The sequence below is a fragment of the Balaenoptera physalus genome (genome assembly GCF_965194825.1).
Source record: "Balaenoptera physalus genome assembly, chromosome: 4".
Lineage (NCBI taxonomy): Eukaryota > Metazoa > Chordata > Mammalia > Artiodactyla > Balaenopteridae > Balaenoptera > Balaenoptera physalus.
The window spans coordinates 52,803,434-52,827,840 of record NC_138891.1 but is presented as its reverse complement, the minus strand read 5'-3'; the positions used below and the strand labels follow the sequence as shown (position 1 = coordinate 52,827,840).

The following is a 24,407-nucleotide window of genomic DNA, read 5'->3' as shown; positions in this document are numbered from 1 at the left end:
TGCAAATCTTAACCTTAAAGTCACCATTGTGTTTTATTTTCAAACACATCACGTGACCAACCTAAAATTTTGCAAGATTCTAGAATTCACAAACTTCTTTTCATAAGCACATTTGCTCTAGTTAACAGTGTTCATCAACAAAGTGAAAACTATTATGATAGTCCTCATGGGGTTGTTTTTACCCTCCTAATTTGTTGCCTTTACGTGCAAAAGATTTCCACACAAGTCATTGAAAAATGGACTAGTTTAAGACCAATACTAAAAGTGAGGAAGTCTAGGGAAATACAAGCTCCTGGTGAATATTAGATGTCCAAAAAATGTTAGAAATAATTAACTTCGAGGGATAATGGAGGACTATCCACATTTCCAAATTCAACCAACACCATTTTAAGGGATTAAAGCTTATTCCTACTGATTCTGCTTCCCATAGACTAAAATGTAAAATTGACATTTGGGTCTTATTCTCAAAGCAACTTCCTTCAATGTTTTCTCACACTCTCAGTCCAAAAGGTCTTTCTGGGGATCCTTGGGGAAGTCACAAAATAGGCCATTACATATAGGGCTACAAGTAGCAAGAGAGAAACCTGGAACAGGCCAGTTTCTGTTGGAGAAAAACATAGCCTAGATGCCTACCCTTATTCATTTCACAGCTCTTGCCAGCCTGTGTTTGATATTTAAAATTTTCTCTTTACTTCTTTGGATTCCAGATAGAAATCTCATGTTGGGTGAGCCTGACTTGCTCTCACTCTCACAGTTTACCTTAAAAGAGCTGACTACCTTACAAATAAAAGTACAACTCTCCTATCCATCTTACTTTTCACAACTGGCGAATGTGTATTTCATGGATATGGATATTTTCATGGATATTCCATTAATATTTTATATCACTGACAACAGAGTACTAGCCTCAACAAGCATTTTGCAGAATCTGAGATTGTACTGTTACTGCTGTATTTACCCAAACCCATTCTCATTTCCTCTTTTGTTGCTATGGCAAGAATTCCTCATGTTCATCCTGTGACCTTTCCTGATTTTTCACAGAAGTCTGAAGAGCAGACATATGTTAAGTTACAACCGTTAAAGAAGAGATGACCCTTAGTGGCGTTGCCTATGCTCTGCTCACAGATCAGAGCTGTGACATATACATTTCTTAAGAATCTTATTCGCTGGAGGAAATGCAGACCATGTGTCTTTCCTAGGACACCTGAGGCAAAATAATTTGGTAATTAGATATACATGGTCTTATGATATTAACAATTATTAAGCTTTTAATAGGAAAGATGACTTTCCCACAGAAGACAGTTAATTTCACAGCAGTATTTGGTTTTTTTAGTGTTTCACAATAAGAGATTAGGAGAAGAAAGAAATCTAATAATATAACTTTACCATGTATTTAACCTCATTCTTTTTGATTTTTTAGACTTTTCTCATAAACTTTCCTTATAGAACCTGTTCAATACATACAGGCTCTGAGAAAGCAGTTTTTGGTTTTTGCTGAAAGAAAATAATATGAGAATAACATTGATAAATCACATATACAGACCCCCAAAAAGAAAGGGGAAAGGTATTTGGTTTTAAGACAGAGGGCAAAAGGATAGTGTGATATAATGCAAATTATTAAACAAGTATGTCCCATGTGCCTCTTTATCTTCTTTCTTGTAGTTAAAGCCTTCATGCAAATTTTACTTGTACAGTGGTCCTCAAACTGGTCTTCTGACCCCATTATATTTTTAAACACTAGTGAGGATCCCAGAGATTTTTTTTGCTTTATGTAAGTTATATTTAGAAAGGTTTATCATATTAAAAAATAAAATTTTAATTATAAACTTAAAAATATATAGTTACTAATTTAATAACAATAAACCCATTATATGCTAACATAAAATGCATACTTTATTAAAAATAAGTATATTTTTAAATGCTCACAGGAGTAGCGTTGTTCTACATTTTTGCAAATCTCTTTACTATATGGCATCATAAAAGAAAACTGGGTTCTTATATCTGATTCTGCATTCAATCTGTTACAGTATGGTTGAACTACATGAAGGAATCCAGTCTGACACAAGATGTATTGTTAGAAAAGGAAAGAGAATGTTAATAGACTTCTCAAATAATCCTGAATATTCTTCTTTGATACTACACCAAGACTTGACAAGCAGTAGTTTCTTAAAAATTAATTGCAATGAGGATTCTGAAACCATACCAATCAACTTGTACTCTGCTTCATTAAAAGCCATTGGTCTTCCTTACACTTTGAATGGATTGTTTACCCATGCATGAGTTAGTAACATCATACATTGGTTATTTGGGAAATAATGCATCACTTGCAGATTTCTATTACGCAATAGTAAATTTCAAAAAAATCTCACATGTTAATATCACCAGTATCATCAGAAAAGTCTTTAAGCATTGGGTGGCTGTCAAGCTCACAGTGACAGATATAAGTTTTCTGAAATTCTAATTTTTGCTTGAAAGCTCAAACTTTTAGTACTGGCAATAAATACTGTCAGTTGTGTTCCTTTAAGTGACAGGAACACTCATTTCATTTTCAAGAAATGTCTGCCAAATTCCAAGTCTGATAATCATAGTTTGCTAGTTGTTCTTCCAAGTAAAACATGATGTTCCATGGAAACAGCAGCTAGGTCAGCTCACAGATGCAAACAATGGCATGAGTGCACAAGTGCTTTTCCTCAAGGCAGCCATCATAGCTTGTTATGCTGGACAGAAGGGTTTTCTGCATATGTCCCATCTCATCACACCAAATATTAAAAAGACACATACTCAAGGGTTGAGATTTGTAATTTTGGGGGCGGCAAGTGCATACAATGGTGAAGAATACACTCAATTTCTACTACAACCGTTTGCTATCACTGATTTGATTCCTGCAAAAGAGCCAGCAGTTTTACCCACCATGGCTTTTGCAACATCAGTGCAAATATCAACACAGTGAAAAAGGAAAATGATATCTTAACATTATTATAAAATAATAATAATATTGTAACCTCCCCCTTGGCAATCTGAAGACCACACTTTGAGAAGCACTATACCAGTTTACAGCATACATACTTAGGACCCTCCCAGCCTTTGTATCTCTCATCTTTCTTCAGAATAGTTGCAATGACTGTCTTCTTAAAAAGTGTTTCTAAATGAGGTATTACTTCACACCAGTCAGAATGGCCATCATCAAAAAATCTACAAACAATAAATGCTGGAGAGGGTGTGGAGGAAAGGGAACCCTCTTGCACTGTTGGTGGGAATGTAAACTGATACAGCCACTATGGAGAATAGTATGCAGGTTCCTTAAAAAACTAAAAATTGAACTATCATGTGACCCAGCAATCCCACTACTGGGCATATACCCTGAGAAAACCATAATTCAAAAAGAGTCATGTACCACAATGTTCATTGCAGCTCTATTTACAGTAGCCAGGACATGGAAGCAACCTAAGTGTCCATCGACAGATGAATGGATAAAGAAGACGTGGCACATATATACAATGGAATATTACTCAGCCATAAAAAGAAACAAAATTGAGTTACTTGTAGTGAGGTGGATGGACCTACAGTCTGTCATACAGAGTGAAGCAAGTCGGAAAGAGAAAAACAAATATCGTGTGCTAACACACATATATATGGAATCAAAAAATATATATATATGGTTCTGATGTACCTAGGGGCAGGATAGGAATAAAGACACAGACGTGGAGAATGGACTTGAGGACGTGGGGAGGGGGAAGGGTGAACTGGGACGAAGTGAGAGAGTGGCATGGAAATATATACACTACCAAATGTAAAATAGATATCTAGTGGGAAGCAGCCGCATAGCACAGGGAGATCAGCTCGGTGCTTTGCGACCACCTAGAGAGGTGGGATAATCACGGTGGGAGGGGAGACACAGGAGGGAGAAGATATGGGGATATAGGTATATGTATAGCTGATTCACTTTGTTATACAGCAGAAACTAACACAACATTGTAAAGCAATTATACGCCAATAAAGATGTTTAAAAAAAATGTTTCTATCATGTGCTTGCTTAGTAATCCCTAAAGCCTTAGTAATTTCTTCCATAAAATTAAAAATCTTTTAACGAATGAACAAATCCTTAATAGGATTCTGCCTTCCCCTTTAGTGAATTTATTACTTTAGCTAAGCAAATTTACATGGCACTTTTTATTACAGTTTACCATACTCTATCACCAAGTCATTTGGGGGCCACTCTTCCAATTTGGATTTTCTACCTCTCTTCCCTAAATGTGATCACTTCAAAGTGCAGCTCAAGACTCACTTCGTCCTGACGTCTTTCCAAAGTTTGCAGTTTCCTGTCATTTTAGATCCTGTACACAAACCTTTTGGTTTTTTCCATCGCTTTCATGTGCCCACAACTGTTTCAAGTTTCACTTTATTTACTGTTGGTTATGTGTGTATTTCTATAATTTTTCACAATTGGATTAAGACTTCTTTTGGAGGCTAGTTGCTTAGAACCTAACATAGCTTTTTAAACAAACAAACAAACAAATATATGCTGTTGTATTATATTCACAGAAATGGCAGCACTTTTAAAGATATGTGGAAAATGTATTCTTTCCAAAGTAATGTGAGATGACACCTTTTTTGGCACAGGTCACAACAGGTTGAGACACAGTACTTCTAGCCAAAGAGAACTGGATATCAAGACAGGAGATTTAGTCACCTTTGTCAATAAAGAGTTAATAAACATATTAGAAAACCCCTTTGAATTTCAAAGAGAAACCATTAACATTCTCAGTTACAGTATTAGTAATTAGTAGACTTCCCTAATTGGAGTCACTTTGAGTGGTGACTCCACTTATTTGGTCTATAAATAAACATTGTATCCAAAATCGAGAACCTTTCCCATAATCAAAGTCCATATCCAATTCAAATTTGGCTTTCAATTTGTAAACTATAATACAGTATATAAACTAAGGGTTTGGCTGGAATGGTCACCCTATACGTAAATGCAATGCTCGTTTTGGTACATTTCCACTAATTTTGTTAATTCAACAAAGGAAAATCACAGGCAATTGTCAGAAGTCCAAATGTTTCATCAAGCGTAAGAGTCACATTAATATTTATCCTTTGGTATAGGAGCAAAAGGGGGTTTTATCGTAGGTAAAATACTGTTCCTGGAAGATATTATTAGACTCCAGATCAAAAAATCATGATGTCAATGTGAACAATTTTAATACTTAATACATGAATAGTTTTGATTGTGCTATCAAAAATCCCTCTAATTCTCATATTTTAAAAGAAATAAGCATCCCATTTCATTATCCAGTAAAACGATATAGTAGAATTCACTATAATTTATTTCAGTTCATTTTAAAGATTCTTGCATAATTGCTGGTTGAAGACAGCATAAAAAATAATAGAATGCAGGCAGACATTTATTTCCATACAATGGGGCTACTCAAAATATTAGTTTAAGTATGTATTTACCCTTCTGGTTCTTTTCTTTAGAACCTGTACAGTGTCTGGCACATGGTTTACTCTCAAAAATTGTGGCTGAATGAATCATAAGTAATTTCTGGTAGGTTAGAACAGAGGGGAATTTATTAATTGTACTTTTCAAAGCAATCATTCTAAAATTCAGCCCACCCAAGTAACACAGAGAATAGAAAAAAACATGTGCTATTTGTCATGCTGTTCTTGAACCACCGCCACCACTACTCCACCTCAATATTACACAGACAGATGAATAGGGCTTTACATCTACAACTTTGGTTTCTGAATCTTGATAGCTTTTCTACAAGAGATGATAGCTGGTATTTGGCTCATGAACCCTACAGAAAAGATAATAGGGCCAACACCGTATTCTTTTTTAAGAGAAAACATCAAGAACAAAAAATGAAAATGTCAAAAGATAGGTTGATATACTGTATTACTTAAGGACTGTTTTGTTGGGAGAATTGACCAAGTGATTTACTAACAGCTTTTACTGGACAGTCTTTGGCTTACAATGTAGATGAAAAATAAATGGGAATCCGTTTCATGTTTACTCTATCTAGGCATTTGACAGATGGAGAAAAAAAATGGGAAGACACAATTACAGTCTACAAAAATGTGGGGTTTTTTTCAGGTTTTCAAATTATGAAAACTAATTTTGTAGTGGGAATTTTTTTCAAAGGGTCTACTTATCTATATCTCTACATCCTTTTATTACATAAACTGCCTTTCATTCCTCATCACATCTGCATACAGGTAGGGATTATGAAATTGTTTAAAGCTGACATTCAAATGGCATATAGGTGCAAAAGTCAGTGGAGAGAAGACCTTAGTATATTCAGGTCAAAACACATGTAGATCTCCCAGCGAATCTTAGATAAGATTGGGTTCTCTGGTGGCTCCTGAGGAAGACTGTAGTCAGTCACTCAGTAACATTGCTTTATTCCACAGACATTCACTGAATGCCCATTATGTGTCACGAATTTGCTAGAGGTCTCCAATACAGAGTAAATAATAGAGTGAAAAAACTAAAAGGAATAGAGAGAAAAAGAAATGGTCTCCGTTGGTCAAAAAAGGCATATCACTGCACACTTCTAAAGATCCAGTAGGGTGCAATACCTATTTTTGATGATTCTTTGATATATGTCAACTGATGATATTCATGTTGATGAAGAATATGGAAGACTAAAATGAATACGGAAAAATATGGAAGCCCTAAAAGCTCCTTCTAAAGGTTCCTATTTCTTGGTATTGATGACCCATTAAATCTGTTATTTGATTCCCTTAACCTTCACTCTAGTTTTCTAAACAAGGAAATCTCATTCTCAATTTCTAAAGTAAAATATACTTAAACATTGATCCTAGTCATTATTCAAAGTGTATTCACTATTAGCTCTATAAAGAGGACATACAATATTAACATCTCCCTTCTAACTATATATTTTTCAGAACTGTGACAATATAGCAATTTTTTAAGATATTTATCCTATTGACTCTTGGTCATGTCGAGAAATTAGGTATTTGTTGCTCACTTGAGTAATTCCATAGTTCATTATTTTCCATATATAATTAATTGTAATTTGGGGGATAAAACATCAGGGATGACATTCAAGTTACTCCCCTATTTGGCTTCTTCTTTAAATTTGTTTTCTTCTGCTGTGCCATGTACATGCTGGGATCTCTAGAAATAGTTTAGAATAATTTCTTATTGTTGTTTCCCTAAAGAGTTAAGTTTGCTTTCATACTTTTGCAAAAACATGCTTTGCCACTAATTTGGCAGAGCTATATGCATTATTTGACAACAATCTACTGTAATTTTCTTATTTCAAAAACCAATGCCTTTAATTCTAATTTTATGCTCTAGTACTTCATAAAATAGTTCCATTTCTCCCATGTAAATTAAATTGGGTCATTTCATTGTTCTGTCTTGCTTGTCAATGTAAGATATTTAAAGAGAGTACATGAACTTCTCAATTCTTCTCAATACATTAAGGACTGTTATACTTTATTTTGGCTTTAATTCTAATTATCAATCTTTCGTAGTGAAGCAAGTGACCAAATAAAACACAACCACCAAGATTTCATTGAATCCTTGTGTAGTGACAGCACTATTGCTTAAGTTTCCTTTACATTCCTATTCCTTTCACCCACCCAGGAATTCTGGTTACTAGATTGAGATTTGGTATTATACCAACAGTCCATGGGGAAAGAAGTTCTAAGAAGCAACCACATGGAACAACTGCTGATCTTTCTGTAAATCTGTTACTGAGGACATAGATTGTTACATTATAGGACATCTTTGGATAAGGTGATCTTTCTGGTTGTACTACAAAAAATATTTGAATTGAGCAACTGGCTTATTTAAAACAAACTCTATGCCCTTCTTTCCATTAGCTACCTGCAAACCTAGAAGAAAACATGTAGTCCATGTCAACCAAACTCTTAGAATCTTGTGACACAGCTTTTATGTACTAACGTCATCTAGGTGTCAGTTTAACTTCCCTACGTTTAATCTTGCTTTCTTCATTCAGTTATTTTTTTGTTTTATTTTTAATTGTGATGAAACACATGTAATGTAAAATTTGCCATCTTATACATTCTTTAAATGCACATTTATTTTAACTTAACTTCATAAATATTCTATAAGCTGCCTTAAAATCTACCTAAAACAGAACATAAATAGATAATAATATAATCACTCATTCTTCAATATTAGGTATTCTGAGATTTTTCTACGATATTTTAATTTTTTGGATCTTGTTATGAACTCTTTTTTATTTGTTAATGGTATGAATGTAAAAAACACTGCTTGCCTATCTGAACAAAAATTATCTATGTAGGGAGACAATTCTCCTTGGGTTGTAAACAAGGCATTGACTGGACTTTGCTCTGAACTATCGTTTCAAAGATGACTGTGTGATAAACAACCTTGGAAGAAAAGGCAAGTCTGCTTATAGGCTTGAAAGATGAAGATAGTGACTCCCTCTAGACCTATAAACAGGCATGCTTACAATCCATTATAAAACATCTATATTCTCTAAGCTCAGGATTCCTCTCCTATAATGCAACCTACTGAAATGTGAAGGCTGCACCTGGACTTCTTTGCATTGCTATCTGGGAATTTCAACTCAAGGAACCAGTACAACAAAAGACTGATACACTGGCTACTGCTGTTGCTATGAGTAAGAAACTGTCCTTTGTCTCTAGCCTTGGAGGTTCAGGTCTTCTACAAGTACCCATGAAACTATGTCATGTTAACTTGTGAGCCTGAAAGTGGGGGAAAACTCAGACCTTTCACAGTGATCAACAATGTATTCTAAGAGATTTTTTGTGAATATCCTTGAAAGTCATTTAGCCGAATCTCCCACTCAGTCAAGAATTTCTTCTACACATCCTGACAGATGGCATTCTAAATATCACTTCAATGATTCCAGTAAAAGGAAACTCTTCTCAAAGCCTATTGCATCACTGGTTATTAAGTCCCTCCTTATCTTGAACTGAACTGTCTGTAACTCTATAATACTGGGTTTTGCCAGATCTCATCTGTTTTTACATAGAATAATTATTCTATTTTCCGCATGGCAGGCCTTTGTATCTGAAAGTACTTACTTAGTCTCCACTAATCTTACTTTACTCTCTAAACATATCAATATCATTCCATATTCTTCACACACTATGTTCTCTAGATCCACTGGACACTCTAGACACAACCCAAAATGGTGGTGATTCCCACAGATGTGTCTATATAGCTAAAACAGAATTCAGTGGAAATATCATTTATCATTTGAACAGAATGCCTTTGATTCATTTAACATAAATTTTATGTACAGTTTTTGTAGCTCTATCATATTGTCCTATCATGTTTAGCTTGTGATTAGTTAAAATATTCAGACTTTTTCCACATGGCCACACTCAAGCCATGATTATATTTGTAAAACTGATTTTTAGAATCTATAACATAAGATTTTTAACCTGCCCATATAATTTTGAATTTTGCTTCTGTTATCAGTGATATTATTCTTTGTTAGGTAAAATTTATGCCATCTAAAAAATTTATAGCCATCCTTTCAATCTCTTAATCTTAGTCACTAATGGAAATATCATCCACAAAAAGGGCTAAGGACAAGCCATTAAACTTTCATAATAATCTACATACTTCAACAGTACTGATCAGTTGTTCAACAAGTTATATTCTATTGAATGATGCCATTATCCAGCATAAATATCACCATCTTATCCACAAGGATATCATGCTTTGGTGAAATAAAAATGTTTCATATCCCTGGCATTCTCTAGGTCTACCAACTATTTCTAAAAGAATATGTCAGCATTTCACTAATATATTAAGAAGAATGTCATTCAGGAGAATGAGTCACTGTTAGTTTACTTTGCTAATGACTAAGCAAGGTAAAGGAAACTGAATTTAGGCATCTTCGCCTAAATAAGAAATTGCTTCCCTGATCCCTAATCTCATAAAAAGACTAAAGCCTTAAGCCCCTGAAGTAGTGATAACTAATGTTCTCATTCACAGATTTCAGGCTTCTGATTGAGATGTAGAAGCAAAACACATCTGTCTCTGGGGCAACAGGTATGAAATTCTCCTGCCTCCATTGCCACTTTTGGATGTGGTTGGGAAAAGTCTATAACTTTATTGTGGTGATGGTTATAAACTTGTCAAAATGCATCAAACTGTACACTTTAAAAAGGTGAATACTACTACATGTAGATTATACCTCAATAAAATTGACTTAAATAAAAGTACATTAAAATAAGAAGTTAATTTTCTAAAAATTAGAGAATAAATGTAAAGATGTAAAAAAAGAACATGAAATCAATATTGCCTTTAAAAACAAACTGAATTTTGAAATGGTAATAATCACCATTAAAACTTAGGTCTAGAAAGATCTCCCAAGGAACCTGAGTGAAGTAAAGGTATCTATCTTAATCCTTGACTTTAACATTCTGTTTATCAATTTAATGCTTTTTTTGAATCAGTAATTAATCCAAGTCATCCTTACAAAACAAAAGGACAAAGGACACAGTCATGTTGATAGATCCAGAGGATATTTGAAAAAAAATTAAGCATTTATTTCTGATAATTGGAAAATAATACTTTTTCTCAAATTAATTCATAATCATAATTATCAGTGAAATACTAAAGCATCCCTAGATCACCACACTTATTTAAATTCCTTTAAAAAAAATTTTAGCCTATGCAGTAAGAGAAGGAAAAAAAAATGTAAATATTGAAAAGCAGTACCAAACTTCATTATCTGCAAATGATGTGAATAAAACTAAATTACTACAATATTAAAAAACAGAGATACAAAACTAAGTAATTTTAAAATACATATCTAAATGCTAACAATAAGAAGTTAGGAAATATAATAGAAAAAATCCCATTCTTATCAGACATACGTGTGGTGCTTCTCAAACTTTACTGTGCATACAAATCACCTGAGGGTCTTGTTAAAGTGCAGATACAGTAGGTTTAGGGATCAAGACTTTACAGTTCTAGTGAGCTCCCCGGTGCGTGCGCGCACGCTCACACACACACACAAATATTATCAGGTATAATTCTCATCGATAATTTTTAAACTTTAGAATTAATAAGAAATTTATAAAACCTCTATTTTAAAAAAGGTAAAGGAAGGTTAAAATATTACTGGGAGACATAAAAGAATATTTGAATGAAGAGAATGTCAGGTTCCTGGATTGGAAGACAATAGTAAAAAAGTGTCTATTCTTCCAAAAATTGCTTAATGCCTTTAACACCAATGAAAACCACTAAATGTGGGGGGTTCTGCAACTTTAAAAAATGAAGATTATAGTTCATCGAAGAATAAATATGCCATATTAGATCAATTTTTTCACAAAGAGATCATTAGGCAGTTCTTTCCCTTCCAGAGATTAATGACAAGAATTAAAGAGCAGAAGCAAGAAGAACTACAATCCTGCAGCCTGTGGAGTGAAAACCACATTCACAGAAAGACAAAATGAAAAGGCAGAAAGCTATGTACCACATGAAGGAACAAGATAAAACCCCAGAAAAATAACTAAATGAAATGGAGCTAGGCAACCTTCCAGAAAAAGAATTCAGAATAATGATAGTGAAGATGATCCAGGACCTTGGAAACAGAATGGAGGCAAAGATCAAGGAGATGCAAGAAAGGCTTAACAAAGACCGAGAAGAATTAAAGAACAAACACCAAGAAGAATTAAATAACAAACAAAGAGAGATGAACAATACAATAAATGAAATGAAAAATACACTAGAAGGAATCAATAGCAGAATAACTGAGGCAGAAGAACGGATAAGTGTGCTGAAAGACAGAATGGGGGAATTCACTGCCATGGAACAGAATAAAGAAAAAAGAATGAAAAGAAATGAAGACAGCCTAAGAGACCTCTGGGACAACATTAAACACACCAACATTCACATTATAGAGGTCCCAGAAGGAGAAGAGAGAGAGAAAGGATCCAAGAAAATATTTGAAGAGATTATAGTCGAAAACTTCCCTAACATGGGAAAGGAAATAACCACCCAAGTCCAGGAAGTGCAGAGAGTCCCAGGCAGGATAAACCCAAGGAGAAACACATCGAGACACATAGTAATCAAACTGACAAAAATTAAAGACAAAGAAAAAATATTGAAAGCAGCAAGGGAAAAATGACAAATAACATACAAGGGAACTTCCATAAGGTTAACAGCTGATTTCTCATCAGAAACTCTACAAGCCAGAAGGGAGTGGCATGATATATTTAAAGTGATGAAAGCGAAGAACCTACAACCAAGATTATTCTACTGGCAAGGATCTCATTCAGATCCTTCGGAGAAATCAAAAACTTTACAGACAAGCAAAAGCTAAGAGAATTCAGCACCACCAAACCAGCTCTACAACAAATGCTAAAGGAACTTCTCTAAGTGGGAAACACAAGAGAAGAAAAGGACCTACCAAAAAAAAACCCAAAACAATTATGAAAATGGTAACAGGAACATACATATTGATAATTACCTTAAATGTAAATGGATTAAATGCTCCAACCAAAAGACACAGGCTTGCTGAATGGATACAAAAACAAGACCCATATATATGCTGTCTACAAGAGACCCATTTCATACATAGGGACACATAACAGACTGAAAGTGAAGGGATGGAAAAAGATATTCCATGCAAATGGAAATCAAAAGAAAGCTGGAGTAGCTATACTCATATCAGATAAAAGAAACTTTAAAATAAAGACAATTACAAGAGACAAAGAAGGACACTACATAATTATCAAGGGATCAATCCAAGAAGAAGATATAACGATTATAAATATATAGGCACCTAACATAGGAGCACCTCAATACATAAGGAAAATGCTAACACCTAAAAAGAGGGAATCGGAAGTAACACAATAATAGTGGGGGACTTTAACACCTCACTTACACCAATGGACAGATCATCCAGACAGAAAATTAATAATGCAGAGTGTCATACAGGAAACAATAGCTTTAAATAACACAACAGACCAGATATATTTAATTGATATTTATAGGACATTCCACTCAAAAACAACAGATTACACTTTGTTCTCAAGTGCACAAAAAACATTCTTCAGGATAGATCGCATCTTGGGTCTCAAATCAAGCCTCGGTAAACATAAGAAAATTGAAACCCTATCAAGTATCTTTTCCAACCACAACGCTATGAGATTAGAAATCAATTATAGGGGAAAAAATGTAAAAAAACACATACACATGGAGGCTAAACAATACCTTACGAAATAACCAAGAGATCACTGAAGAAATCAAAGAGGAAATAAAAAAATACCAGAGAAAAATGACAGTGAAAACACGACGATTCAAAACCCATGGGATGCAGCAAAAGCAGTTCTAAGAGGGAAGTTTATAGCAACACAATTCTATCTCAAATAAACAATCTAACCTTATACCTGAAGGAACTAGAAAAAGAAGAACAAACAAAACCCAAAGTTAGTAGAAGGAAAGAAATCATAAAGGTTAGAGCAGAAATAAATGAAATAGAAACAAAGAAAACAATAGTAAAGATGAATAAAACTAAAATCTGGTTCTTTGAGAAGATAAACAAAATTGATAAACCTTTAGCCAGACTCATCAAGAAAAAGAGGGAGAGGACTCAAACCAGTAAAATTAGAAATGAAAAAGGAGAAGTTACAACAGACACCACAGAAATACAAAGCATCCTAAGAAACTACTACAAGCAACTCTATGCCAATAAAATGGACAACCTGGAAGAAATGGACAAATTCTTAGAAAGGTATAACCTCCCAAGACTGAACCAGGAAGAAACAGAAAATATGAACAGACCAATCACAAGTAATGAAATTGAAACTATGATTAAAAATCTTCCAACAAACAAAAGTCCAGGACCACATGGCTTCATACGTGAATTCTATCAAACATTTAGATAAGAGCTAACACCCATCCTTCTCAAACTCTTCCAAAAAATTGCAGAGGAAGGAACACTCCCAAACTCATTCTACAAGGTCACCATCACCCTGATGCCAAAACCAGACAAAGGTACTACAAAAAATGAAAAGTACAGACCAATATCACTGATGAATATAGATGCAAAAATCCTCAACAAAATACTAGCAAACAGAATCCAACAATACATTAATAGGATAATACACCATGATCAAGTTGGATTTATCCCAGGGATGCATGGATTCTTCAATATACACAAATCAATCAATGTACTACACCATATTAACAAATTGAAGGAGAAAAAACATATGATCATCTCAATAGAGGCAAAAAAACTTTTGACAAAATTCAACACCCATTTATGATAAAAACTCTCCAGAAAGTGAGCAGAGAGGGAACCTACCTCAACAAAATAAGGGCCATATATGACAAACCCACAGCAAACATCATTCTCAATGGTGAAAAACTGAAAGCATTTCCTATAAGATAAGGAACAAGACAAGGATGTCCACTCTTGCCACTATTATTCAACACAGTTTTGGAATTCCTAGCCATGGCCATCAGAGAAGAAAAATAAATAAAAGGAATCCAAATCGGAAAAGAAGAAGTAAAGCTGTCACTGTTTGCAGATTACATGATACTATACATAGAGAATCCTAAAACTGCCACCAGAAAACTACTAGAGCTAATCAATGAATTTGGTAAAGTAGCAGGATACAAAATTAATGCACAGAAATCTCCAATGAAAGATCAGAAAGAGAAATTAAGGAAACAATCCCATTCACCATTGCAACAAAAAGAATAAAATACCTAGGAATAAACCTACCTAAGGAGGTAAAAGACCTGTACTCAGAACACTGTAAGACACTGATGAAAGAAATCAAAGATGACACAAACAGATGGAGAGATATACCATGTTGTGGGATTAGAAGAATCAATATTGTGAAAATGATTATACTACCTAAAGCAATCTACAGATTCAATGCAATCCCTATCAAATTACCAATGGCATTTTTTACAGAACTAGAACAAAAAATCTTAACATTTGTATGGAGACACAAAGGCCCTGAATAGCCAAAGCAATCTTGAAGGAAAAAAACGGAGCTGGAGGAATCAGACTCCCTAACTTAAGACTATACTACAAAGCTACAGTAATCAAGACAATATGGTACTGGCACAAAAGGAGAAATATAGATCAATGGAACAGGATAGAAAGCCCAGAGGTAAATCCACACACCTATGGTCAACTAATCTATAACAAAGCAGGCAAGGATATACGCTGAGGAAAGACAGTCTCTTCAAGAAGTGGTGCTGGGAAAACTGGACAGCTACATGTAAAAGAATGAAATTAGAACACTCCCTAAAACCATACACAAAAATAAACTCAAAATGGATGAAAAACCTAAATTTAAGACCGGACACTATAAAACTCTTAGAGGAAAACATAGGAAGAACACTCTTTGACATAAATCACAGCAGGATTTTTTTTGACCCACCTCCCAGAGTAATGGAAATAAAAACAAAAATAAACAAATGGAACCTAATGAAACTTAAAAGCTTTTGCGCAGCAAAGGAAACCATAAACAAGACGAAAAGACAATCCTCAGAATGGGAGAAAATATTTGCAAATGAGACAACAGACAAAGGATTAATCTCTAAAATATACAAACAGCTCATGGAGCTCAATATCAAAAAAACAAACAATTCAATTAAAAAATGCACAGAAGATCTAAATAGACATTTCACCAAAGAAGACATACAGATGGCCAAGAGGCACATGAAAAGCTGCTCAACATCACTAGTTATTAGAGAAATGCAAATTGGGTCACTTGTAGAGACGTGGATGGACCTAGAGACTGTCATACAGAATGAAGTCAGAAAGAGAAAAACAAATATCGTATATTAACACATATATGTGGAATCTAGAAAAATGGTACAGATGAACCAGTTTGCAAGGCAGAAATTGAGACACAGATGTAGAGAACAAACGTATGGACATCAAGGGGGGAAAGTGGGCGGGGGGGAGGGGGTGGGATGAACTGGGAGATTGGGATTGACATATATACACTAATATGTATAAAACAGATAACTAATAAGAACCTGCTGTATAAAAAATAAATAAAATAAAATTCAAAAAGAAAGGGTATGTCATTTTAGAAAGCATTGAATAAACCAATAAAAGGATAAAAACTAGGCTTTACAATCAGCACTAGCATTTTCATGCCAAATATCTAACTGGGCAATTATAAGCACACAGTGAATGCTGCAATAATTATAAGGGAGCCAAAAGTAATAAACTGCCAAATATAATATCTCATCTCAAATTTCTAAACTTCCTTGTATAGGTAGACCTCCACCTGTCAGGGTAGACTGGGTCCTGGTCTTTTTGCTCCCTCTTCTGAAGCTGTGATTTACGTGGCTTAGTATAGGGTGGTGTTATGGTTTAAGAGAGCCTAGTCTAGTTTAGCAATAGTGATTTCTAAACCCATGTCCTCTAATGTATTTCTTCAGCACCAAAGAAAGGACTTGTAATTACGAGCAATTTTTTTAAAATCTATTCTTTTTAAATATTACACTGAAACAGTGTTTATCTCATCAACCCTCACAACCCACAGAAATCTCCTCCACCACCAAGGCCACTTTGATCATTCCTCCTCTCCCTCCTCCCTCTATTGTATTAAACCCTTCTCTCACACTCCTCCTGCCCACCACACCCCATCCTTTTCTTCAGCCTAATCCATTTTTATCAAAAGAACACGTCTGGCAAATCGAGATCTTTGGAGAATAGCATAGCAAAACCAAAATACCACATCATGGGCAAAGAGATGTCAAAGAAAAGAAATGGTCATTCAGTAAGGATTTTGTCTCATCACATTTTCAGACATTTGCTAAAAATGCATAAGTGAATAAAGATTACAAAGTAAAAGGAAAGAATTAGCTACAATGTGGAAGAAAAAGTTCTGGTCAGAGTTGGAAGACCCAGGCCCCTAGACAGAGCACTGTTCTTTTCACTCTGATCTAATTTTACAAGATTAGTTTTACATGGATAAAATACACAAAATTCTTTATAAACATACTTTTTTCTGAATTAATATAAAGTATTAGTAGTAGATATTAATAGTTCAGTATGGATGTGGAATAAACTTATGTAATAGGCTTTAAATTTCCAATATTTTAATCAGAAATCAACAAAGCAAATGGTCTGTGTTCTTGGGAGATTAATGTATTCATTTGTACAAATTACTAGTCATAGAATGCAGTAAAACTTTACTAACTCAGGCCCCACTAATTCAGAAATCATCATAGAGAAGGAGTAAGGTAAAATATGAAGTGCTGTAGCTAGAGATGGGAAACATAATAATAAACGTGAAGCAGCATTGCAACTAACTAGTTTATGATTTCAGAGAGATCCCTTAGCCTCTCTGGATTCTGTTCACTTGTGTTTAAAGTAAGCTGAATTATTCAGTCAATACATCTCATCGTCATATAATTCTATGATTCTATGTACGTCAGATAGATGCCTCTTTTTTTACTTTATTCTTTCTATAAGCAATGTTTCTGGGAATGGAATTATTCTTGTCTGCATTTTTTTTAGTCTGCAGTTCGTGAATAGTCTTAAGGGGTCACATGAACTACCTAAATTTGGGCAACCATGTTTATGTGCATTTTTCTGGACAGAGATCCATAGCTTTCATCCGATTCTCAAAAAGCTCTGTGAACCTCCCCAGAAAAGATTAAGAACCACTTACTTCAATAATGAACTAAGGGGCTTCCCTGGTGGCGCAGTGGTTGAGAATCTGCCTGCCAATGCAGGGCACACGGGTTCGAGCCCTGGTCTGGGAAGATCCCACATGCAGCGGAGCGACTAGGCCCGTGAGCCACAGCTGCTGAGCCTGCGCGTCTGGAGCCTGTGCTCCGCAACAAGAGAGCCCGCGATAGTGACAGGCCCGCGCACCGCGATGAAGAGTGGCCCCCACTTGCCGCAACTGGGGAGGGCCCTCGCACAGAAACGAAGACCCAACTCAGCCATAAATAAATAAATAAAATAAAGAACTAATTCCAAGTGATTCTCAGCAACTTGTAAAAACAGGCTCACAAAAAGATTGCTTAATAATCCTGTGTTGGTTCTGTAACATTTGTATCTTACATCAATAACACGACACTCTATATAAGCTATACCTTAAACTTTAACTAATGGCTGTCTCCTCATTTGGTGATGAATCATGGTCTGTATCTGTCTAGTTCACCTCATTATATCAAATGCCTTGAACAGTGCCTGGTTCTCAGTGAAGCAAGGAAGAGGAATGGCTGCCAGTTTATCTCTAGAGGAAGAGGGCAGCTATGGAGTGATCATCATCTCATCTGAGCTTGAACTGAGACTGCAGAACTCTGAGATAATGAAAAAATCCGCAAGCAAGGATAGATAATCTTATCCAAAAGTCAAGCCTTGTAATTTCAATAAAAGAAAATGGAAACCCAAAGTGAACAAGGGTCTTACCAAAAGTGGCAAGTTCAGGACCAGAGTCCTTAGCCAATGGTACAGGGCTCCTTCCATTCCACTACATTGTCCAGCTGGGGGAAAACACAGAACCCAATGTGGAGTGCAAACAAACATGTCACCCAAATTCCAGTTCCTTTCTTTTAACTGAAATTCAGCAGCTAACAATCTCCTCCTTCATTATAGGTAGACATACCATAAATATGTCTACCTGTGATCTTTGCCTGATTTATTAATATATAACAAACAAAATAACACCATGTCTTATATGTAATATAAGTTGGATTCAAATTTGTTGCCATTGTTATATCTATAAAAGTTAGCCTGTGTTATAAATAAAATTGCTTTTATCATGCAAACTTAATTTTTCAATAATGCTTGTTTATTTGTCTTAAATGACAATTACAGGAAGAAAAATGATCCATTTACTAGTTATCTTTTAAAATATATAGTATGTAAAATTGAATGAATGTTATTTCATTCCTATACACTTCTGGTAATTGACTTTCAAAAGCTTAATAACATTTGCGTTTCTTTTATCTTTTCAGGAGCATTGTTTTAAACCCAGCCTATTTCCGAAATCATCTTCGTCAGGCAACAGTGTTTAGATGTTTGGAGAGATATTCAGAAGCTGCCCGGTATGTTTGTTATAACTTTTGTGAAGACTTATTTAGAGTTAAACTAATTTTATTCTCAGCTTCTGGTAAGAGCATAATAGAACTTTCCATTTCTCACATGGAATATGATTTTACCGGAATTATTGTCTTATAAACGGCAAACCAACAATTATTGACTATCTTTTTCTTTAATTAAAGCCATTCTGTGTTCATAGCTCTTAGTAAAATTCAAACTTTCCAGTCTTGAGGTCACTGATAATGATGGGAAAACTTCCAGGGAAGATTAGAAATGAACTTGACCTCTTGCTCTCAAGTATATTCCTGATCCTGGTTGTAAGGACACAATTTTGTGGCTATCTCTTTCTTGAGTTCTGGAAATAAAATCCAACCCACATAAAAAGGATACCAGCAGCCCATTTCTAGAGAAGACGGCATCAGTTATAACACCCAAGGTTGTTAGAGGTGTCCTAAAGTATTGTCTCTTGGACCCACAATATGTTTCATAAAAACCTGGTGAAGAAGCTCCTGATATTCTCATCCCCAGAACCTAGACTTACGTCAAAAATTGCAAGATTTGTGCAACAGCCTCAATGCTACACTCAGAATTCCTTTGCACCTGTGACAACCAACGCGTTTTATTCCTGAGTCAAGATCATCATATCAGACTCCCCTTCTCTTTGATAAATTCTCTCAAAGAATTTTCTTCATCTCTCAATGTATAGGTACCTATTGTTTCTTACCCATCCACTTTACCACCCCAGGAATTTATCAAGAAAGTGTGAGTGGTTTCTATACATACTCCAACCATAACTCCTAGGGAGAAATCCACAGTAATAGGAATGGGGAGCCTAGGTTGCTGGTGGCTACTATCTCTAGAACATTTGCAAATAACACTTTCTTGGAAAATGAAGTTTAAGAAATTTAAATAGATAATAGAATGATTCCATAAAATTGATACTATGAGTTTGACATGAATTCCATTTTATAAGATGGTCTTAGGAATTACTTGAACTCAATTAAACGATGGATATGGAAGGCAGAATTAATCTCAACTACTCTCACTTTGCAGTCAAACAACCAATATGCCACAATATCTATTTACCTGTGTGTTAGTGCCCACTTTTAAAAATTAGAATAGGTATCTATCAATCTCATTTTTACATTCTATTTTTCCTTATACTCTTTTCCTGAATGTTTTATCTTACATTACCTACATACGACTTCTTCCTATTTTTTTTTTATTAGTCCAACTTTTCATTTTGTCTACTGAGTTGTCCCTGTGGCTTATTCTCTTCCCACACACACTATGCAAATGAGAGGGAATTTAAGCGATGATAGTAAGCTTCCTTCTGTCCCACACTTTATAAAGGTCACTAGCTACAAATGAAGCTAATAAGCTCAGCATAAACAGATACAGTTATCTGTAAAATAGTTTTCTTTAAGAGGTGGTTCACTAATATGTCTTCTGACTCTAATCAAAAGATAATAGGAGAAAGCTAGATGCAACTTCAGAACTAGATTGTAACTAGTTAAAATTGCTAGTAGTGTGTTGGGTTAGGTTGTACAGACTCTAGAGAGCCCACTGTTAAATATTCAGGAATATTGGGAGAGCCAGTTGTTAACTGGAGAAATTAGCATTGCTGGGAGAATTTACACTATGGAAACTGGCAAATGCTACAAACCCAGGATTTTGGAGTTTGGGGGAGAGCCAGATACCAGTAGATCATTGACTATAACTTAATTGTATCAGCCTAACTGCTTGAGTTAAAGTGGTGATGAAAATTCTTTATGGTTCCTAAAATAAATGAATAAACAATGAGAACTTGAAAATTAGGAACTTGTCAGTACCTACCATGTAATATTGGCACTAAATATCCATTTACCTTGACATGTATATCCCTGAAGTGCAATAAGTGTATCTGTGTAATATCATTTGATGACTAACTTGACAATGATCCTTGAGAAAATTCCTGATAATTGTTGGCTATACTGGTGTGGACTTTCCAAAAGAGAAGCAGATACGAGTGTTTTTCATCTTGGTTTCCTTGGCAATTACAATCCTTAATACAGAGTATTAGTCATCCTCTTTTCCCCTCAAGGGAAAGAATACTATGAACCATGAACACGAATATCTTAGTGTCTCTTAGCTATTTGATTTCTAGTGTAAAACACTAAACACAAATCAATGTATTAAGCATTCATATTTATCAATCAATTGCTTGGATACTTAGGTAGTTTGCTTCAGGTCTCTTACAAGCACATTATATTAAAACCAATTGAAAAAGCCCACATATCAAGGTTATTTCCTCTAAGAAGCCAATCAGTCATGTTTCTGAGATTGAGAAGCACCTACCAAAGAATGCCATTACCATGTAACTTAGGAAGTCTTAAAACCATGATTCCCAGTGAAGTAGATCATCTTCCATCTGGTCCAAGACCATTTACAACCAGTCCCTGGAAACTGGGTTATCTAAAATTTTCTGAGCCTAACCAGCTCTACCCCGGAAGGAATTCATAGAGAACAGTCCAGAAAAGATTTCCAGGACAGCTTCACAAAATCCCAGATTCTCAACCAGAAAGGCTATAGGAAATGTGATTGAATAGAGGGTATCAGTCAATGGGCGTATTGACTGATTATGACAGGTATTATGACAATGGGCAGATCCTTTTATTTTATTGGTCAATATCTTTTCAGAAACATCATACCAGAAGAAAGAGCCCGAATATATAAATGGTAGGAAGCTGAATAAAAATAAGGATATTTAATTTTGATATAGGCTCTGCAGGGATGCTGGTCACCCTTGAGAAGACACCTGGCACCAGTTAAACTGATGAAATCACATTTTCATACCATAAATCTAAATTGAGATTACTGTAACCCCCACAAGAAACAGCCAACCTGTGAGGCCTTACCTGAAATAGCCAGTAGCCTAGCTCTTTAACATTGCTCTGTTTCCATGCCTATAAAAGTGTACATGTTGAGGGCTTCGCTGGTGGCGCAGTGGTTAGGAGTCTGCCTGCCAGTGCAGGGGATACGGGTTCGAGCCCTGGTCTGGGAAGATACCACATGCCGCGGAGCAACTGGGCCTGTGAGCCACAACTACTGAGCCTGCGCGTCTGGAGCTTGTGCTCCTCAACGGGAGGGGCCGCGATAGTGAGAGGCCTGCGCACCGCGATGAAGAGTGGCCCCCGCTTGCCGCAACTGGAGAAAGCCCTTGCACAGAAATGAAGATCCAACACAGCCAAAAATAAATAAATAAATAAATAAATAAATAAAATTTAAAAAAATAAAATAAAATAAAGGAATTCCTTGGAAAAAAACAAAAAGTGTACGTGTTGAAATAAAATGTTCTTGCTCAAATCTGTCCCTCCTCCAACACACACACACGCACACGCACACACACACACACACATTTGGCCTACTTTCATAAGAAAGATGATAAGCCAGGAAACAATATGCAGAGATGTAAAAAAGCATACAAACAAAAGTCAAGACTATTTTATGAAGGAGCTAATAACTTGATAATACGAACAGCAGAAAGTCTTTCATCTCTGTATGCTCACTGACTAGCACAGGCCTTGGCACAAACCAAGTTCGGGGTTTACAAATTAAACTAGCTAGTTTCTGAGTTTGTGATTACTAACCATTTAGCTGCATCAGTAAGGAGATATTACATGAAATTCTTGGTACAACCCTGGTTGAAAAGTAAATATTAAGAGTATACACATAGTAGTAAAGTCATGTGATAGGGTCATGCCTCCTACAGTGAAGATTCACGAGGCAAAAAATAGATGACATTGCACCTAATCTTTATTTAAGACCACTCTGTGTAAGAGGAAGCAAACAGAAGGTAACACTAAGCGAGAAAACACAACAAAGCCTCTTTATCCATCACTAAGGAAGAATTAGCTGTGTGTTTCTACATACGTGAACTAGACCAGGGGACACTAGAGCAGGAATAACACATTCAAATGCTTACAAAGCCCACGCATATGGTGTGTGAATTATAAGATAAAAGGGTGTTGTATGAACTACAGAAGACTGGAGCTCACTAACTAGAGTGACTGTACAATTTCTCTCTCAGACTGAACACTATGAGAGTGAAAGTGGGCACATTTAAGAATTATACTAGGAAAACAGGAATAAACCAGGACTATCATTAACACACTGGCCATATGGTCACCCTACCACTGGCCCTTCTGAAGGGAGTAGCCTTATTCAAGTCCAGCTAATGCTGCTGTATAGAAATATAGGTTCAGTGTTGCAGATTTTTCAAGAAATAGTATAATAATTCAGAGCTTTCCAAGAAATTTCTTGACTTTTAAATGTTGGCAATTACTTCAAGTTTTTCAAACACGGTGTCATCATAAGAAAGCTGAAGTAGTCCCATTCATGAAAATGTAGTTCTCTGAAGAATCAATTGGCCAGGTGACCAATTTGCAGAATTCATCAAATTTCAAGTTTACTAGAACCTTATTTTAAGAAATAATCTTACTGACAAATTAATATGAATACATTTTCTTATGTACATATTCCTCATGAATACATTCAGCAAATCTTGCTAATTTTTGAAAATTTTCAGTTTTTAAAAGCTATGGTTATAGGGCTTCCCTGGTGGCGCAGTGGTTAAGAATCTGCCTGCCAATGCAGGGGACACGGGTTCGAGCCCTGGTCTGGGAAGATCCCACATGCCGCGGAGCGGCTAAGCCCGTGAGCCACAATTACTGAGCCTGCGCGTCTGGAGCCTCTGCTCCCAACAAGAGAGGCCGCGACAGTGAGAGGCCCACGCACCGCGATGAAGAGTGGCCCCCGCTCCCTGCAACTGGAGAAAGCCCTCGCACAGAAACGAAGACCCAACACAGCCAAAAATAAATAAATAAATTTATTAAAAAAAAAAAATAGCATCTGATCAGGCAGTGTTCTCCAGAGAAAGCGACCCAACAGAAGATGCCCATGTACGTGTGTATAAATACGTGTGTGTGTATATGTTTAAAAAAAAAAAAAAAGCTATGGTTATAGAATGATTTATTCTCATAAATATGTTCTTCTTGTGTGTATGATTATTACTCTACTGTTCTTGAATATTCTATGACTATTTTCTTCTTATTAACATAACCAAAATTTTAATTTGGAAGTTTAACAATTTATACTAATTTCTTTCTCATATTTTAAAAGCCATTTTTTTTGTTTTTAACATTTCATCATTTTTAAGATCCATTCCCCAATTCTTGGAGAGTTAGCAAATTTGCCTGTGTGATCAAATGTATTTTTAACTGTTTATAGCATTTACAACAACTTGTATTTAACGAGGAGATTTTAATAGCATTCCACTTTATCTCCTGAAGCTAGAAAAACCAAGATAGGGAAAATGAACAG

The 24,407-nt window shown here is 35.4% G+C and overlaps 1 protein-coding gene and 2 long non-coding RNA genes across 3 annotated transcripts in view; all 3 read left to right on the top strand.

Moving 5' to 3' along the window:
• The window catches only part of LOC309659389, a 538,108-nt gene that overhangs the window by 91,005 nt on the left and 422,696 nt on the right, over positions 1-24,407 (top strand). The gene's annotated exons all lie outside the window — the stretch shown is intronic.
• SPATA16 (spermatogenesis associated 16) overlaps positions 1-24,407 on the top strand; it is a 228,455-nt gene that overhangs the window by 79,610 nt on the left and 124,438 nt on the right. The window contains exon 3 of the mRNA XM_082459084.1: positions 18,962-19,051. Coding sequence (XP_082315210.1) covers positions 18,962-19,051 — 90 coding nt within the window. The remainder of the gene's footprint in view (positions 1-18,961; positions 19,052-24,407) is intronic.
• Positions 19,186-23,913, top strand: LOC309659394. The gene is made up of 2 exons (XR_014262777.1): positions 19,186-23,028; positions 23,614-23,913. It is a non-coding gene; the product is annotated as an uncharacterized lncRNA (long non-coding RNA).